Below are 21224 nucleotides of genomic sequence, written 5' to 3' on the forward strand. Positions count from 1 at the left end.
GGAGTAGACGTCAATTCAAAATCAAGGCCTTTACAGAGAAAATGAATAGGTAATACATTTAATGATAAAAAGACATTCAATTTCAGATCAGATAAACAATAAAACGATTAAAACAAAAAAAAGACATCATGCAGGATTATTTTGTACTGTGAATCTTTTCTTTCCCCACTCAAAACACCAGAGTGCATACTGTAGATCAGAGACACTATACAGATATTTATTGCCAAGTTGTGGATATAAGTTTTTTTAAACATTCGTACCAAGTACATGCTGTAAGTAATCCAAGTTAGAATGTTTAATTATAAGCCAATTAGAACATTGTCTGAGAAAGCACTAATTCCCTTTATGTGCAATCCAATTATAGGTTTATCAAAACTTTCCATTAAACATCATTAAATGTTAACACCAAAATCCTTTATTTTGTAAGTAAATCTCGAATCATCTTTGCAGCAGTGTTGTAAAAGGGTAACTGAAGATACTGAAAGACAAAGGGCAGACTGGTTCAATTGAAAAACAATGTAATTTTAACATGCAATATTCCAGCAAAGGTTTTGGAAAATGATATTCTAAATCTAAAAAGTTTGACGTGACTAACCAGGGGAGGGCTAGTTATGCGATTTTGTTATGGGAAATGTCTGATCTACACTTTGTAGAACACAATTTTACACAAGTTTTACTGTGATTTGTGTGAGGGAAGTAAAATAATCTCAATTCATGACCTACCAGGAAGCGATAATTAAAGACACCTACCCAAGATTAATTACTGTACCATTTAGAACACTTTAGGATATTTTTTTATCAGGGTGTGGAGAGATTTAAAAGGATGTCTCTTCCCACAATCTTTAAAAACAAACAAAAACCTCACATTTAATCAATTACCATATACTTAGCGGGAACTACTGAACATTCAATCAATGGATTCTGTACCCGCTATCCCCCTGCCCCTTCCTTAAACATGTTTTCTGCTTAGTAGTGAACATTTTGTGACTGACTTCCCATTCTGATCAACATCTTAATTCTTGAAGAAAATTGAAGCCTCTCAGTGCACATAAAGTTCATAAGAGCAGCAGTTTTCTAATAAGCAGTGCAGTTTTCTGCATTTCCAGAGAATACAAATTATTCCCATGATTCAAGATGCCCCAAAGAGCAAGGTACTGGCTTCTGCAAAACAGAGCCATATACCTCCCAGTGTGTTGCTAAGTAGTTTTACAGTAGCTGTAGTCTCTCTCACAATTTTTTAAAGATGTATTCTATTGAAAATAAATGTTAATAAAAATAAATAAATAAATAAATACAAATAATTGTGGTCTTTCGGTTTCCCATGACATAATGGGTTATCACTGTATCGGGGCAGTTTAGGGATTTGGGCTTCATAAACAGAACAAGCTTCCATTTTTAATTGTTCTTGTTGAAAGGGTAAAAGACAAATCATAAATACACTGTAGACAGTAGACTAAATTGGTACACATCTGGAAAAAAGACTGGGTTCCAAAATATTTAAACAAAAATAGCAGTTAACCCTAGTATATGTTGACCCAGCATGTCTCATTTGGGGCTGTGCTTGTGTTTTACTTGAATACACTTTCCTTTAATGCTTCTTCTTACAGGATATAAACACATCTAGAGATCTATCAATCAGCCATATTCACTATTTTACTTGAATTCATAATTAGCACAGGCATTTTATAACAAATCATCAAAACAGGAAGAACAAACACCTCAATACTTGGCATACAAAATTAACAATTTAGGAGAAAACTGGAAACAAGGAAGTGAACTTGAAGTTCTGATCAGTAAAATAAAAAGACCTATATATTAAGTAATATTGCAGCAAATATTAGAAAAAGATTTTTCCCCCCCATATAAAACATCCATTAATTGAAGCAATAGACAAACATTTTATAGAATCGGTGTACAAAATAGAAAAAAAAGAAGAAGAGCTCAGAATTGTATTAACATTCTTTCATATGCCATGCACAACAGACAAGGTTTTTCTATGTCAAATCTTTAAGAGACAATATTCTTCGGTTATATGAAGTGGAGACACGTTTTAAGTGGTTTACATTTTTTAAATAACAAAATCAAATGAACAACAGTTTTGAATGGCAAATGAGACGCCTTAAGTCATCTCAAGTGAATGCAAAGAGGATACAGTAAAATCTGAGATAGCAGATTGTAATATAAGAACCGAGTCAAGTAAAATCACAAAAGAACAAAAAACCTTGAAATACATTCAAGATCTGAAAATACATAAATACAAAGCATTAAACAATTAACATTTTTGCCTCAGAGTATAAATTTGGGTAATGCATTTTATTATGAGGGGGTGTCAAAAGAAATCATTACTTGAGTATTTTGGAGTGGGTTTTATTCCCAGGAGTGAATCGCATCCTTCATTTTTGATCACATATACAGTAGTGCATGTTGTGTCTGTAAAAGGCAAAGTAACAAAAACAAAAAAACAAACACCTTCCCCCGAAAAATTACACCACTACCCTTTTACCCAGTTTTAAATTATCTACAACCTGGAATCACCTGTATTAGGTCTTCTAGTCCTTCCTTCTTATTTCTGTTGAAGCTACATGCTGTTTACACAATTAGCCCACTGCCTGGCGAGCAATTAGAGGAAAGGTTGCTCCCACACCCACAGGCTGAACAGCTCCAAGAGTCAGAAGATGCACGGAAGAGACTACAGGGCTGCCTGCGTATCAGCCAGGGCCACCATCCTCACAGGTGGCGCTTCAATCCGAATCCGAGCTACAACTCTCCACGGTGCACTGATGTATAGCTTCCTCCAATGGGGCTAGGGTGCCATCCCGCTTTACTCCCATTGGTCTAATAATCTGTTGTCTGGAGATGGAAAAGCAGATGAAAAGAAATGCATTGAATCATCAAATAATAGCCAACATAACCTGTTAGCGTTTTTTTCCCTTTCTTCTTTTTAATCAAGAGACTGAATAGAAAACAGCCACATTGTAAACAAATGAACAGGTTAATTGGGGGGGGGGGGGAATAAAATAAAAATAAAAAGCTCAGATGAACAAAGACTGAAGGATGAGTGAAGCCAATTAACAGCCCGTTAAAGAAAGTCAAACCTTATTGAATCCTGGACCTATTGCTTTTCATAATGGTGTTTTTTATTGGCGTGTGTTTTTTGTTTCTTTTCTACTCACTTTCACCACCAATTTGCTGCCATGGCTCTACCTGCCCTCCTAAACAAGATATTCCACCCTGCTTAATATATTCAGATTTTTTGTCCTCTAAAGAAACCAATTATTCTGTGAAACACCCCCCCCATCCCACATCCGCTTCAGCAGTGCTTAAGGACTGGCAGATTTGTTTCCAGCCTGCTGTCCCTTCTCCTTACTGTTACCATTGTTCACAGCAGTTTAATTACAGGATCATTGGTCATTCTAATCTCTTCAAAGCTCTTGCTGCCCTTCAATGGATAATCCAATTATATCTGCACTGTGAGTCACTGGCTCATCTATAAATGATTAATCAGTGAATTATCCAATCAAAGGATTTTAAACGACACCTACATTAATTAGGAGACATCGCATAAAATGTATTTGGCATATACTATTTTGGAAAACGTGATTGAATGAATACATACATACACACACAAATATGCATTAATTAAAAACTTCCAAATAATATGCGAAAAAATATAAGAAGCGTGGAAAATGTCACAGCATTGGATATATTAGAGATATAGATTATATACAAATGTAGAATGGATTAAAAATACTTACAAATAAACATAAGTCAACATAAAATGAACAAAATACATGCAACACATACAATTCCTACAAAATAAATGTGTATGCTGTTTTTCTAGAACCAAAACAGATTTTTCACCTATAATTTAAGCCCTTGTATAGTCACAGATTAATGTATTCCTGTATTTTGCTCTACTTACTGGCAGCCTGGGAAGCTCAACTAAAGACTTTTGTATTACGTGGTCTTGACAACCTTATTTTTTTTTTTTCCATTCAAGCGACACCGTGCTGAAGACGCAATTTAAACAAGCTATGTGCGCCACACGCCATCTTGCAGTGCTGTAAACATGGCGCTAATTACTGGCAGCGATGCCTGTGCGAATCAGGTAACACAGGGGCAGGGAACTGATCAGTGGAGGTCAACGAGTGGGCTACACCGAGTTTCCTGCACCCCAAAAGGATCCTGACTGTAGATGTTTGTGTTTGTTTTGCACACTGACACCCAGCACAACATCCTTCGCCAATTTGTATTAGAAATTATCCCATTACAAACAAGGCATTCTCCTGAAGGACCCTCAGCAGGGAAGGAGTCACAATTAAGCAGTTCCTAAAGTGCATTCCTGTCTGCACTTGCAGATCTCCCAAGAGTCCCCAGAGAACACACTATACAAGCCCATCTACAGTCTGCCATTTAGCTTGATGACTACTCCAAATAAAAAGGGGGGAAGGAAAAAGAAAAGAAAAAGAACCTTCTCTTATTATTAAAGGAATCTGCTTTCTCCTTCACGGCAGACACCGGGCCCTATATTGACACGTGTGGTTCATTATAGCAGTTGTACTGAATAATGGCCAGAGGAAGAGATTCACTGATTCTTGGCGGCCTGTTCTGCTCAGCCCCATTCACCTCGCTCTAATTGAGTAGCTTTAATAAGTTCTCCTCCTTTCATGTGCTATGGTTTTGTTTCTCGGTTCAAGAAAAGAAAAAGGGGGAGGTAGAGATATATACCAAGACAGAAGAGAGAGAGGGAAAGAGAAAAAAAAACAGAAAGAAAGCACCCACTGTGTGTACCAATTATCCGATAATTAATTCTGTATTTTTAATGAGAGTCGCTAGTGTACTGGTGGGTTATTTTACTTACTCGTTTCATTGACTTTCGTTCAATGTGTTATAATACTCAGGCAGCAATAATTGGAGCAGGTCAACAGACATACAGATTTTTGGTTTAATGAACAGGTTGGCAAGGAATACGCTCATCTCGCCTTCAATTCAACCTTTCCCTAATCAGCTGGACATGCATTCGAATGCATTTGGCCTCGTATCTTCTGTAACATTAGCAAAGTACTTGGGTAAAATATATATAAATATATAGTGAAAAATAAATAAGACAATTTAAGTAAGGATTTTGAGTCCTTTGAGTCAAGAAAATCTCATCTTAACACCAGAATGAAGGCCCGTTGTTGTAGTCAACTATGTGCCAATTGTTATATAAAACCCAACACATAATTTATATAGTAATTATTTTCCACTTCTATGGTTCATCATATGAGGTCTTGAGTGTACATAAACAATAAAATGTTAGTACATTAATAAGTATTTATAATAAACTGCAGACTTTCCATGAAAAAAAAGGTGCTTTTCCACAAATTAAAACTGTTAAAATTAAGAATTCCTAACCAGAATATACATGAACACAATGTATAGTTATATAAATATGAAACGTTATTTATGTTATTCAAAAGTTAATTTTAAATCAAAGTCGGAGTCCTTAGAGCACCATCAGCCTATTTTTTTTTTTTTTTTTTTTTTTTTTAAAGCAACATTTTAATATTTTACTCAGGAAATTCAGTGTTTTCCCACAGCCAATGGATTTCTAGGAACCTTTGTGAGAAGGTATTAAAAACACATATTGTGCAGGTGTAAATAAACTGTACTGTACCTGGACAGCTTGTCAAACATGGTCACCAGCTTTTGCGCTTCGTATTCCTTCTGTTCCTCGGTCATTTCTTCAATGGGATTTGGCATTGGCTCTTCAACATGGCCAGTGATAGGATTGATACTGGAAGACAGAGAACTGTTACTCCAAAAATAAAAACATTGCGAAGTTAAAATTGTAACCAATTTAAATTACAAAAATAAAGGATAGGATTATCTGAGCAACAGCTACTCACAAAGGCTTTGCAGATTTGTACTCCTCTGTATCCGAATCTTCATCGTCAGAGTACTGCCCATCTCCTCTGCCTCCTGTCAGCAGCCCCCGGGCAGCCAGGAGCCCTGCTGCATTGCCATAGCCAGTGTACTTCAACAAGTTGTCCACTGAAACACAAAACAAGACCTAATATTCACGTCCATGTTCATAAAAAAAAAAAAACAGAAGGGTGCCTTACATTGTATTGGTACTCAGTTCTTGCTTGATTTCCTCCTAAACTGCCCTCATCATGCACTGTTTTTCACAAATGTTCTTAGTTAATTTTACACTTACTAGGACTGACATTGTGTATTGTATTATCCTGCTCTTTACTGTAAGATTTCCTGAAATATGAATTTTGTCAAAGTCGCCATGTGCTAACACAGTGGTTCCCGAACTGTGGGGCACAAGACCCTTTATGGGGGGGGCGCGGGGAAAGAGCTGAATGTGTAAAAAGTCAAGACGAGACACCAGAAATCCACGAGGGTATCTGACAACTGTTGATTGCCGCCCCGCTGAAATCGCATTGGATGAACTGATATCTTTTGCATCGACCTCTCTCTGTGAAACGACTTTTTCTACACTTACACACATTAAAAACAAACTGTACTGTCACGACTCACAAGGTGTGGACATTGGGTCTCGGTTATTGGATTCTTCCATATCCAGTCCTGGCCAATCAGAATAGAGGATTGTCAGGCAGCAGTGTCTGTGAAAGCTGCTAATTGGTAGTTTCAGATCAAAATACACAGCAGTTTATATGAGGTGATAATTACGGTAAAATAAATACATAAGAATAACTTGCAGCTCCAAAATGTCATTGAGTTGGAAATGAGCTCACCGGGACTCTCTGCTGCAATATCTTGGAAACGCATTAACAAAAAATACATTAAATGCTAAATAATGCAATGTGACCATTTTTGCAATTGCAAGAAGTTCTGAACTTTATTTTAAAATACTCATCTAACACAACAACTTTATTAAATAAATTCAGAAACATACCTGTGCGTTCAAGTTCCAGTGAAAACAAAATATATAGCAATAGTAGGCTGTTTGCGTTTTAATAATATTAGTTTGTTTGTTGCACCTCTTTCCTTTTCTGTCATTGCTAGTTTCGCAGAAGGGTGGATTTGTGGTATATTAATTGCATTGCACATATTATACACTTAACAGTGTTTTCATTTACTTTGTCAAAGTATTTCCATGCAGAAATTCTCTGAGAGGAAGCCATTGTCGCGTTTGAAGCACCGCAGATCTGCAGAATTCCACCGATCCCATTGGCGGAGTCGTGCAGATCTGTCATTGTCAGCCAATCACAGACAAGAAATAACAAATCCCACCCTCCCGTCAATCTTCATTACAGCTACACAGAGCCAATCAACTGTACAAGCTTTAAAATAAAATCAATATTATTATTATTTTAACTATCTAATGTTAGATTCACTTGTCGAGAATAGTGGCCATCTTTTCGACTATTTGGTCTCTCTCTCTCTCTCTCTCTCTCTCTCTCTCTTTCTCTCTCTATATATATATATATATATATATATATATTAAATCATATATCTATCTTCTACAATTATGTTGATTCAGGCTCATCCATACTAGATGCTGTTAAGAATAGGTTAATGCATAGAGAGATTCCAATGTAAATGGCCAAATAAAATTGTGAAAAGTGAAATGCAAACAAGTTTATTCATCCTTGGTAAACGTTAGGGCTTTCAAAAAAAAAAAAAAAAAAAAAGGTAATATAAATATGAACATGTGGGACATGGGGGGGGGAGCGCAAGCTGTGACCCAAATGTTTTTTGGGGGGTGCCACACAGAAAGTTTGGGAACCACTGTGCTAACAAATACATAAATTAATCATTAATAAAAGTTCTCATTGCATTAAAAGACTGCAAAAGCTGAAGGACCTCTAGTTGTTTTTATATGAAAACTGAATTGTGTGCTCTTGGCACACTAGCACTGCCCTCTGTTACACCAAAGGGCTGCTGGCATAACAGGCAAAAAAATGAATTCTATTCTAAACAGGTGTTTTATAGGGCTGTCGAACAATTACTTTTTAAAATCACGATTAATCTAACATTTTCACTAATAAATCAAAATGACATAAAACATTTACAATATACATGAGTTAGATTATCAGATTTAATCATATTTAACTGAACTGAAAAAGTGAATACAATTTCAAAGAAAATCTCACCACATCTTACAGACTTAATATAGGCATACAGTGCCTTCTGAAAGTATTCACCCACCTTGGCATTTTTCCTATTTTGTTGCATTACAACCTGTAATATAAATGGATTTTTATTTGGATTTCATATAATGGACATACACAAAAAAGTCCAAACTGGTGAAGTGAAATGAAAAAAATAACTAATTTAAAAAAATTCTAAAAAATAAAAAACGGTGGTGTGTGTGTGTGCATATGTATTCACCCCCTTTGCTATGAAGCCCCTAAATAAGATCTGGTGCAACCAATTACCTTCAGAAGTCACATAATTAAAGTCCACCTGTGTGCAATCTAAGTGTCACATAATCCGTCACAAGATCTCAGTATATATACACATGTTCTGAAAGGCCCCAGAGTCTGCAACACCACTGAGCACGGGGCACCACCAAGCATGCGGCACCATGAAGACCAAGGAGCTCTCCAAACAGGTCAGGGACAAAGTTGAGGAGAAGTACAGATTAAGCCGTACACTCCAAAGAGCTGGGCTTTACGAAAGAGTGGTAAAATTGAGCTTTTTGGCCATCAAGGAAAACGCTATGTCTGGCGCAAACCCAACACCTCTCATCACCCCGAGAACACCATCCCCACAGTGAAGCATGGTGGTAGCAGCATCATGCTGTGGGGATGTTTTTCATCGGCAGGGACTGGGAAACTGGTCAGAATTGAATGCATGATGGATGGCGCTACATACAGGGAAATTCTTGAGGGAAACCTGTTTCAGTCTTCCAGAGATTTGAGACTGGGACGGAGGTTCACCTTCCAGCAGGACAATGACCCTAAGCATACTGCTAAACAACACTCGAGTGGTTAAAGGGGAAACATTTAAATGTCTTGGAATGGCCTAGTCAAAGCCCAGACATCAATCCAATTGAGAATCTGTGGTATGACTTAAAGATTGCTGTACACCAGTGGAACCCATCCAATTTGAAGGAGCAATTTTGCCTTGAAGAATGGGCAACAATCCCAGTGGCTAGGTGTGCCAAGCTTATAGAGAAGGACCCCAAGAGACATGCAGCTGTAATTGCTGCAAAAGGTGGCTCTACAAAGTATGGACTTTGGAGGGGTGAATAGTTAAGCTCACTCAAGTTTTCAGTTTTATTGTCTTATTTCTTGTTTGTTTCACAATAAAAAAAATTGCAGTGGTAGGCATGTTGTGTAAATCAAATGATACAAACCCCCCAAAAATCTATTTTAATTCCAGGTTGTAAGGCAACAAAATAGGAAAAATGCAAAGGGGGGTGGATACTTTCACAAGGCACTGTAGGCTTAATATAAGAACTAAACCCATAGTACTGCAGTTCACCTATTTCTTCACATTGAGCCAGCTGCTCAACCGAACTAGTCTGTTGACATTTTTAAAAAATAATGCTGCTCTCTTCTATATTATTATTAGTGATGCTGCACACCACCTTGACCAGCACTTTCAACATGTTTGGCTTTTAGGCTCAAACATAATGTGCTTCTACAATATTGAAATTCACCTTCACAGAGATTACATATAACTTTGGTTTTGTCCATTGAACCATCCAAAAGTGTTTTAAAACAGAAACAGCCATTCATTTATCTACCATTCTTCTCCATCACGATCGCATCTGTGTTTCAACTACAGGTACACAGAATGTTCAAAATAGAGAAATGCGATGAATTGCATTTAAAATGAATAACGCGTTAATATTTTTTAATTAATCGCATGCGTTAACGCTGACAGCATTTTTATTTTTTAACTTCAGTCTGAGCATGTGCCTTCACATGTTCTCAAGTTTCTATTAAGTGTAAAACAAAATAATTTCAACAAAAGAAAAAGAAAAAGCTGCAGGCATGGGAATGCAACGTACGAATACAAATCGAGGAAAGGAGAAAGCAGCGAACTTAAAATAAGAATCAAATCCCAGGCAGGAGAATATTTTGCTAATCAGGGTGGAGAAATGAAGATCCTCTACAAGACAACTCTGGAATGCCACGTTGAACACTTTACTCACCACTCTCTTTGCACAGGACAAAGAGGAATTCTGCAGCACTCTGCTTCACCCCAGTGTCCACGTGTGTCATGAGACGCACTAGTTTGTTCCGGACTGTTGTCCCCACTTCAGGGCGGATCTTGACATCTTTCAGGGGGGGTAGTACCTGGTAAAGAAAAGTAAGAGATGTATAAATAAATAAATAAATAAATAAATAAATAAAATCTATATAAAAGCTGTATGTATTTGTAAATTATAGAAACATACTTCACTAACTAAATAAATAGCTACTTAACAGACAAATCATATAATCAATCTGATTTCATCTAACCACATGTACCCATATTGGAGGATTCTATGAAGGGGTCAGATAGGAGGAAAAGTGGCTTACCTGGGCTTTAATGTATTTTCTGATCTCTCTGTGGTATCTGGAGCTCTCAGTCAGGAGACTCAGCACTGGGGTGAGCCCTTCTTTATAGTTTGATGCCTGGTTGGGGAATCATTCATCAATACATCCATATACAAAACTATACAGGTGTACAATGCAACCAGGCTGGAGAGTCTATTTAATAACACTGTGGTGCAGCCTATACAGTGAGGGGAAAAAAGTATTTGATCCCCTGCTAATTTTGTACGTTTGCCCACTGACAAAGAAATGATCAGTCTATAATTTTAATGGTAGGTGTATTTTAACAGTGAGAGACAGAATAACAACAAAAAAATACAGAAAAACACATTTCAAAAAAGTTATAAATTGATGTGCATGTTAATGAGGGAAATAAGTATTTGACCCCTTCGACTTAGTACTTGGTGGCAAAACCCTTGTTGGCAATCACAGAGGTCAGACATTTCTTGTAGTTGGCCACCAGGTTTGCACACATCTCAGGAGGGATTATGTCCCACTCCTCTTTGCAGATCCTCTCCAAGTCATTAAGGTTTTGAGGCTGACGTTTGGCAACTCGAACCTTCAGCTCCCTCCACAGATTTTCTATGGGATTAAGGTCTGGAGACTGGCTAGGCCACTCCAGGACCTTAATGTGCTTCTACTTGAGCCACTCCATTGTTGCCTTGGCTGTGTGTTTTGGGTCATTGTCATGCTGGAATACCCATCCACGACCCATTTTCAATGCCCTGGCTGAGGGAAGGAGGTTCTCACCCAAGATTTGACGGTACATGGCCCCGTCCATCGTCCCTTTGATGCGGTGCAGTTGTCCTGTCCCCTTAGCAGAAAAACACCCCCAAAGCATAATGTTTCCACCTCCATGTTTTACGGTGGGGATGGTGTTCTTGGGGTCATAGGCAGCATTCCTCCTCCTCCAAACACAGCCAGTTGAGTTGATGCCAAAGAGCTCGATTTTGGTCTCATCTGACCACAACACTTTCACCCAGTTCTCCTCTGAATCATTCAGATGTTCACTGGCAAACTTCAGACGGGCCTGTACATTTCAGTCCTTCACGCCATAGTGTGTTACCAATTGTTTTCTATGGTCCCAGCTGCCTTGAGATCATTAACAAAATCCTCCCGTGTAGTTCTGGGCTGATTCCTCACCGTTCTCATGATCATTGAAACTCCACGGGGTGAGATCTTGCATGGAGCCCCAGACCGAGGGAGACTGACAGTTATTTTGTGTTTCTTCCATTTGCGAATAATCGCACCAACTGTTGTCACCTTCTCACCAAGCTGCTTGGCGATGGTCTTATAGCCCATTCCAGCCTTGTGTAGGTCTACAATCTTGTCCCTGACATCCTTGGACAGCTCTTTGGTCTTGGCCATGGTGGAGAGTTTGGAATCTGATTGATTGATTGCTTCTGTGGACAGATGTCTTTTATACAGGTAACGAGCTGAGATTAGGAGCACTCTCTTAAAGGGAGTGCTCCTAATGTCAGCTCGTTACCTGTATAAAAGACACCTGGGAGCCAGAAATCTTGCTGATTGACAGGGAATCAAATACTTATTTCCCTCATTAACATGCAAATCAATTTATAACTTTTTTGAAATGCGTCTTTCTGGATTTGTTGTTATTCTGTCTCTCACTGTTAAAATACACCTACCATTAAAATTATAGACTGATCATTTCTTTGTCAGTGGGCAAACGTACAAAATCAGCAGGGGATCAAATACTTTTTTCCCTCACTGTACACAACCTCTGTGGCTAAACATAGGTTTTAATCCAGGGGAAGAGAACAGGCTATGAACTTGTATAAAGCACGAGTGACCATTGCCATGTAGATTTGGGATCCATCCAAAACTCAAAGTGACTTTTAAGTGTAAGCAATGAGATAACTTGTAACACAAAGCCAGTGCAGTTAGATATCAGTCCAGTTATAGATCTTGTATTGCCATTACTGAATGCAGAAAAGGTACAAACCATGGTAAACCCAGTTACACATAGTTGTCTGAGCCTTCTGCTCACTTTAACATGGAGCAAAGATGGCTGATTCTAAATATAAGGTCTCCTAATGGGGGGGAGGATACTCTAAGCTAGTGTTGTGAACTTACCTTGTCTATCCTCTTCTCCATGAAGTCTAGGAGGACCTCAATTGCATCCATGTTCTTCCCGTTGAACTCCTCCAGTCCTCCCTGGCTCTGGACACAGATCAGCACATCCAGGCAGGACACTGGAATGTTGCTCAGCAGATTAATGGCATGACTAAAATGACAAGAGGAAAAAAAGAAAAAGGGCACCAAGCTCAGACTAATGACAGGCTACATTCCAGACAACAGGAGTTAATGTCAGTTTATATCTAAAGATCTTTATCCCCAGTGATGCACTGGCAACGAGGTGTCGATATTACAAGTTTCTAACCAAGGATAATTAGAGGTCCAATATAGTAGCACAACTTTAAGAATTCCATCTGGAAGAGTTCCCAATAATGATAAACACATACCACCTCGCTTTGAAAAAACATATAATACTTATGATAGACAAGGATGTTGTTTGAGTTTGATAAACATCACAAAGGGAAAATAAAATGATAAGGCGCCACCACCACCTAAATATCCACAACACATATTTCAAACACAAAAATGTACTTTGGTTAATAGTTATCGGGAATATGGAGATCCTAACACAAAGAGCATCCAGTCTTGAGTACAGCCATGCAACTGAGACGATCAAACTTTCAGCATTGTCAGCAGCCCATCACAACATATTTGTTTGTGACAGACATTAACAAAGGCAGACCAGATTAAAGAATTGTATGGTAAGCACACAGAAAACATAAAATTAAACAATCCAAAGTTATAATTTTGTTTTTTTACACCTGACATTTGGATTATAAAGGCTAAAAGTTCTGGAGAAAAAAAGCAAAAAAAGCAAAATGAATTTTCTGGATCAGTGTGTTTGAGTTATTCCTTTCAGGACCAAAGGTTTGGCCTACTGATCTGTGTCTCCTTGTTGACAGTTCTATTTGTGCCAAAAGAGGAGGACATTTTCCAGCTACCAAAGGCCCTGAGACTATAGCCAGGTTTGCACAATGGAATTAGGCTGCATTCCACAGGGGGTGAGAATACAGAATATAGCAGGGCCCATTTATCCTCCTCTGAGGATATCATTAATCATCCGTAGATGACACCCACCCTCTTGGCTCCCAGACCCCTCTCGATATGCTGAATCAGGGAAAACTTAAAAGCCTTAAAAACAAAAACAAAAAACTTAAAAGGTAAAGGCCAAAACATTTACCAAAACATTTAGGCTAGTTCCCTCAGTGCTCAACATTTTAAACAGCTTGACTTGCACAGAAACAAAACTAGAAACTAGAAGAAAACAAATTAATTAGGTAGACTTATCCTACGTTTATAAAACAGCCACAGGATATATACACATGTAGTCTAATGTTTACAGTTCTATAATATGCCTCCACCTCCTCCAGTTCATTTTGACTTGGGAATGCCTCAAAACAAAAACATTTGCCCTGTATTTTGTGGTTACTGAAACATTTACATTTTTTGTTTCACTGAAATACACTTTGTAAGAAGATGAGCAAGGAAGTCTCTGCATTAGGAAGAAAACATTGTTCATGTCACTTGGTTTAACTCAGAGAGCAGATAAAGAACTTTGTTGGATTGCCCCTTTGGGATCTTGTTACTTTGTACTAGTACTACACAAAATATTCTCTGTTCAAATGTATAGAAGCAATCATAGACTGAAATATGAATTTCACACCTGTAGTCTTTTTTAATGGAGGAATGCAATCTGGACATTTTGTAAGCACCCATTGAGGGTAACATATTTATCAGTTAGGTTAATACACAGATTTTAGTTTTGCTTTCTGCAAGACAGCAACATGCTTACACAGTCTGGAGGAGTCTGGACCCCTAGACTGTGGGATTGCAATGTATTCCTGGCACTCAAACTGACAACCATTAGCTTTTGCTGGGCAAAGGCCTTCTTGAAAAATAATGTGTGTTTAAAGCAGATGTTACACTTAAGTTAAAGAAACAAAACTCTTCCATGAACTGGAAGGTCAACACAAATTAAACCTATTAAGCATGTTAGGCAAAACAAATCTCAGGAAAAATGTTGTATTGGTTCCATTTGCCATCTCCACAACTGGATAAATAAAATATACTAAATCATCCATGATTAGGTTTGTTGTTGCCAGTTTTTATAGATTATAAATAACTAAAACCAAAAAAATACACCCCGATAAAATTAATCTATGCAGTGAAGAAAAAGGGGAAATGGAAAAGCTGTCTGTACAAAAAAGTACTAGGGACATTCTCATTGGGATTCATTTAGATCAATATTTTGATAATGTCATGTTCATTAAAACAAATTGCATATAACTATTGTATTGATACCTTTGGGAAATTTTAACTTCACTTGCAGTATTGCAGTATTCCTCATTACTGTGAAAACATTCAAACAAATGAGAATTGTTCTGGAAAGTACAATGTGATTTTATTTTTTAATCATCCTCTTGCAGAGATTGCTATATTAGAAATAACTATTTCAATCAAAGAGAAGCTTAAAACCAATAGAATTATTCCTAAAGGCTACATTAGCTGAACGTAATAGCATGGAAGAAATGTGGGGAAAAAAACATCAACATGGCTAGCAACTTAAAAGACATTAAAGGACTTCTTATATTCACTTTGAACCTCTCATGTCTTGCTCAACTACAGTGTGCTTTACCTAATAAACAGGAGAAATGTTCACCTCATACTAGTGACAGACACTTACTGGACTCTACTGTCAGACACATGCATACACAGTCCTTTTAAGTTGTATTGCATTGAAAAGTATTCCAACCTGTGTGCTTCCTCTGTTTTGTCCTCTGTCTGAGTCTTTATCATCAAAAGATGGCGCATGATGGCGGTGATGAGGCGAAGCTGGTGGGCCCCGTCCTATCAAATGAAGGATGTACAACAACATGATCCTCAACTTTACTGTGGCAGCAGGCACAAAGTGGAGTGATGCTGGGCAGTGGGTGGGCTGGGATGTCACAGGAGTGAACAAGTGGAAATCTGGGGTCAGCTTATACATGTATATCATTATACAACACCTCCACCAATGCAGGCTACAGAAACTGCCCTACAATGAGGACCTAATGAATTCACATTTGGAGCACGAGTTGACAGCAACACAAAACCTGTAGATGCGCCTTACATTTTCAACACTAAAATACTTTGACAAATGGTATGCCATGGAGGAATGCCTTTGCACAAGTCTACATCCTTAAAGCAACTTAATGGAAACATACAGCCTGGATTATGTAACTGGCAGCAGCCGTAGCACAGGGCCTCCAAAATAATATTGATTACTACCAATGCGCAATCACTGATTACTCTGCCTTTTCAATAAACGTATCAGCTACCAAGTATGAAAGACTTTTCTAAGAGTTGCAGAAGCGTAACTGAGTAACAGCATACTGTCCTGTGCAGTATTTACAGCAGCCACCCTTACTACTGTTGTGCATTTTTTCATGATTGTGTTTAACGCTAATTCCAACATTTGGCACATTCTCTTGTGACTGGTCATAAGTGGTCTACGATATCAGGAAATGTTTCTGAAAGTTTTGGGGATTTTTTGCCTCCTCAATTACTCAGCACAATTTTGTGGACTTTGTACACTTCCGTCTTCTAAGATGGCCCTAATACAGGTCAGGGAAGTCTTCTTAGAGGCTTATCAGTGAAAACCAGATTTACCCAGGCACAGTTCTGTTTGAATGGGAGATGCAGTAAAACTGGAGTCACCAGGGGGACGAAGTATGGTGTAAGGTTTCCCACTTCAGCCTGAATATTAAATTCAATCAAAACAGATTTACATATTAATTATTCCTTGCAGGTCTGCCGAGAACAGGCATGTGCAACATCACCTAGGAGACAACTATAGTTTGTGTTTGTGTACAGAATCAATAAAACCCTCAATTTAATTCTGTAATACGTCATAGCATTGCCCAGCATATCAAAATAATCATGTGGTAGGAAGACAAAACAAAGAGAAAGCTCTCACAGAAACAGGAAACAAACAATTCTATTCTATACAAGATAAAGACAGGATTATAATAACCATATTATTATTATTTATACCAAGTGCACAGTCTGCAGCCATTTTATCTTTAGGCCGAAATTTTTAAGCAGTTTCCAGAAGTCATCTTGTACTTCAACCTCATGCTTCAATAAACTGAGTGTGGAAGAAAAACAAAGCAAAATGAAAAAGAAGAAAAGGAGAGGAGTATTATGTGAGGGAAGCAGAGTGTTTTCACCCTACAGTCTCGGGAAACCACATCAAGCGAGCAATTAGGCGTTCAGATTCACCCTGTTGCGTAGAAACACTCAGAAATGTGTGGTGCTGCACATATTCTCCAATTTTAGGTGTCTCCATTTATTCAATATTGTGATGAAAGAAAGAAAAAGAACCAAGACAAAGAAAACAGAAGTGAATGCAACTGCGGTTAATGCAGACTTAAAAATTAAAATGAGCATCACGAAAGCTTACCTCTTCACTGGTGTCAGACAAGGTGAGGTTGAACAGGGCTTTCAGGGCTTCCATGACACGTTCATTCTCTTCCAGTGGTAAAGGCAGAGATTTGGGGTCGCTCTCGGCTTCAAACTCCGCCACCCACTTTATGCCGAGAGTGTGCTCCAGGACACTGATAAGCAAGTCCACGGCCTTCAGCTCCTGCCTCAAGCAGGCCCGCACATCTGTCCTGAGTGCCGAGAGCAGGAAGAGCAGGCGCAGGGAGAAGAGTGCCACGTCGTGACTCAGGCCCTGGGTGGTGTAGGTCCTCAGACGGGCACACAGCCCTGCCGCCAACCTGATCTCCGCACTCTTCTGCTGGGCCGCCACACTGTTGAAGACCACGTTGCACAGGCACTTCAAGGCCTCCACCACCACCTGCTCATCTACAATCTCCACCGCCCGGTCTCCCTCCTCCTGCAGCCCAGCCAGCTCAGCCAGGATCAGCATGCCTTCCCGCGTGGCCACCGGTCCCAGAACCCTCTTGTCCCGGGAGAGGATGCGGAGTGTCTCCAGGCAGGCCGTCCGACAGCAAGCCCGTCCATCCCGCTCCAACACTCTGACCAGCCCCTCACAAAGTTTCTGCAAGAAAAGAACATTGTCCAGCACAAGGAAAGGGCATTCGCATTATTTTTGTATGTTGGAGGTGGGTATTACATTAAACTAGAGAGCAATGTAAGGTGTCAAACAGCATTAGGTTACTGGAGTACACTCAGCGTGAACGATTCTATATGCTCACCAGCAAATTCAGAATATCTAAATTATTAATAAATGAAAGCACTGAAGAACAACTATGCAAGTTATTTTATATTAAAACAAATATTATAATCTCAGATAAACTGGAAGCCTATATAATTACAATCAAAATACCTCCAAGATCACTCTTTGGACTCGCACTAATGACTTAATGGTAGTTTATGGTAAATTGTTGATGTAAATTGTTGTAAATGATGTTCTAACTGGGCAATAAACATATCTCTAGACTTCTGCAGTTCTGTAGCAACACATCCAGCAAACATCAGAACATTTTAACAACTTGCCTTCCTCTTGTCTTCCTCTCTTTGGTCAAAGATAAATGTCCGGCTGTTCTGGAAATGAAGGAAACACATAGATGAATAAAAACAGAAAAAGAAAAGGTCTCATATTTTATTCCTGAAAATATCTATTCCTGGTAGAGCACTCAGCTTTTCAGATAAATGTTTAGGCCTACTCTTGCCTACAGTATGGATATGAATTGTTCAACACTAAGATAATGCCAGTATGTGTTTTTAAATGTATGGCTGCATTCAAAAGCTTCCCACAGTAAACAAGGACATCCTTGAAAGAATGTGTAATTGAATCACATAATTATCTTGTTTCTAAAAATGCCAATGGCCTTTTAATATTCCTTTCTATGCATCTTCCCATCTATGTGTATATACACCAATCAGCCATAACATTATGACCACTGACAGGTGAAGTGAATAACACTGATAATCTCGTTATCATGGCACCTGTCAGTGGGTGGGATATATTAGGCAGCAAGTGAACATTTTGTCCTCAAAGTTGATGTATTAGAAGCAGGAAAAATGGGCAAGTGTAAGTATCTGAGCAACTTTGACAAGGGCCAAATTGTGATGGCTAGATGACTGGGTCAGAGCATCTCCAAAACTGCAGCTCTTGTGGGGTGTTCCCGGTCTGCAGTGGTCAGTACCTATCAAAAGTGGTCCAAGGAAGGAAAAGCGGTGAACCAGCGACAGGGTCACAGACGGCCAAGGCTCATTGATGCACGTGGGGAGCGAAGGCTGGCCCGATCCAACAGATGAGCTACTGTAGCTCAATTTGCTGAAAAAGTTAATGCTGGTTCTGATAGAAAGGTGTCAGAACACACAGTGCATCGCAGTTTGTTGTGTATGGGGCTGCGTAGCCACAGACCAGTCAGGGTACCCATGCTGACCCCTGTCCACTGCCGAAAGCGCCTACAATGGGCAGGTGAGCATCAGAACTGGACCACGGAGCAATGGAAGAAGGTGGCCTGGTCTGATGAATCACAAGTTCAAGGTGTTGACTTGGCCTCCAAATTCCCCAAGATCTCAATCCAATCGAGCATCTGTGGGATGTGCTGGACAAACAAGTCCGATCCATGGAGGCCCCACCTCGCAACTTACAGGACTTAAAGGATCTGCTGCTAACATCTTGGTGCCAGATACCACAGCACACCTTCAGAGGTCTAGTGGAGTCCATGCCTCGATGGGTCAGGGATATTTTGGCGGCAAAAGGGGACCTACACAATATTAGGCAGGTGGTCATAATGTTATGGCTGATCGGTGTATTTATACTTAATGGAAGCAGATCAAATCAAGGATTTGTTTTAGATAAAAGTTAAACTGATAACAAAAAGAACAAACTTAAACTAAATTAAACTAAGTTAAACAGATTGCAAACAACAGCAGTGCACAGTGTTGTACACAGTGACCTTCACAGAGCTGAACAGCCAGTCAAGGAAAGAGTAATGTTACCTATTACATAATGTTTGACATTTAAACAAAAACTGAGGTAAATTCAACGCCTATCTAACGAATGCCTACGTCACACAATAAGTCATCCACACCTACCTAGTTTCCCGTCTGACACATTTGCATCAGATGTTCTTTGTCCTAACCACTAGTTACTTGCTATTTTTTAACGCATTTTATTTAATAGAGAATATTCACAAATATGCCTCAGAGTCACAATAAATTGGCACTTATAAGTAAATACGACATTTAACATATTATACTAAGGCTTCAAATCAAGTGTGATGGGCTGTACAGTAGCCTACATGTTGCATAATTGATGTGTACAACCCATCATCACATTAATGCTGAAGATAGTGTAACTCTTCACTCACACATCAGGCAAGTGGCTAAATTAAAATCGGAGAGGTCTAAGATTTAAAATAAAATAAAATAAAATAATTTTAAGCACAAAATGCTATTATGAACGTCCTTTGTATAGAGATATAGAGACTTAAGTGGTTATAGCAGAGAAGACAACTTCTGGATGTGCATGCGTCTTCAATTGCGAATCTAGTATCAGGCCTACATGCTGTATTTTGCATTCATAGTAGAGAGCTCCCAAGTCATTTTGTAGCTCAGATTTACTGCTTTTCCGCTGAATAATGGCTCACATTATACATTTTAAAAAGCAAACTTTTTATTATAGGCCTACACAAACGTATCATTTTAAAATGTACTTTTAGAAACATGTTTCTTACACTAACGAATGAAACGCTTGATATATTCGGCAATTTGATTTATTATTAAAAAACCACAGCCCACTGGCCAAAGGAAAAGCATCTGATATTGATATTTGTAACATTAATATCGCCCTTTGCATGGAGTCAGAATTGATCATTTATTACAATAATGATAGGCATTTGCACAATGACTGGTACCTCAAGTTTCGACAAGGACCTGCATGAACAGGTCTGTGCCCTAAATGATGTTACACAAGAATGTATAACAGCAGACGCTGTACGTACACGACAGTGAGATCATTATAAATACGAAATGTATTATGTTTATAAATTATTTTTGCTGAAGATTCACATGGACATGTATCTGCGTTGATGCTGAAAGAGACAGAGCCCATCTGTGTTGTGTGCAAAACACTAGCGCTGTCAAACTGACGTAGGCAAAGCGCAGGCAATGGCTGCATCTCCTACCTCTCGGTTGTATTCTCGCAAAAGACTCTCGATGTCTTCTTCGTTACCGCTTTCCAGCTTCGACAAAACGCTATTCAGCTCCATCCTTTCCCAAACAAAATCCGTTCCAACCCAAAGTTGCAGCGAGGTGACGAGAAATTCTGCAGTACCGTTTCATACACAACCACAACATACGCCCTCCTCGACCTTTCAACTCTCACCTGTGACCCGGTGACGTCCGAGTCTCCTTGACAACCAAAGCGCAGGACTTCTTCCACGTGACTCTCCGCGCAGACTCAGTGCGCGGGAGGCCAGGCAGACGTACGGTAGCATGCTTTAGATGCCACTTTCCATGTGCTTAGAAAAAAACTATATTTCCTTCGGTTTCATTATAGATTAAAACTGAATATGATTTACAACAATAACAATTACAGAGATATAGCTCATGTTAACTTGATAGTTATGCATAATCTTACTGTGCAGACTTCCAGGC

The 21224-nt window shown here is 38.9% G+C and overlaps 1 protein-coding gene across 2 annotated transcripts; it reads right to left on the reverse strand.

Annotated features, from left to right (window-relative positions):
- Positions 1 to 44: 44 nt before the first annotated feature.
- Positions 45 to 20953, reverse strand: ric8b (RIC8 guanine nucleotide exchange factor B). Of its 2 annotated transcripts, none has more exons than XM_066705411.1 (10): positions 20753 to 20953; positions 18108 to 18155; positions 17047 to 17649; positions 15358 to 15452; positions 12603 to 12753; positions 10494 to 10589; positions 10124 to 10268; positions 5892 to 6036; positions 5660 to 5779; positions 45 to 2850 (listed from the first exon to the last, which is right to left on the reverse strand). In XM_066705411.1, the coding sequence occupies exons 1-10, from the start codon at positions 20834 to 20836 to the stop codon at positions 2742 to 2744; spliced, it is 1596 nt and encodes a 531-aa protein (XP_066561508.1). In that variant the 5' UTR covers positions 20837 to 20953; the 3' UTR covers positions 45 to 2741. The 2 variants fall into 2 exon arrangements, with proteins under 2 accessions (XP_066561508.1, XP_066561507.1); XM_066705410.1 differs by having other exon boundaries at positions 5660 to 5794.
- Between the last annotated feature and the right edge of the window lie 271 nt (positions 20954 to 21224).

This window comes from Amia ocellicauda, chromosome 5, assembly GCF_036373705.1.
Source record: "Amia ocellicauda isolate fAmiCal2 chromosome 5, fAmiCal2.hap1, whole genome shotgun sequence".
Lineage (NCBI taxonomy): Eukaryota > Metazoa > Chordata > Actinopteri > Amiiformes > Amiidae > Amia > Amia ocellicauda.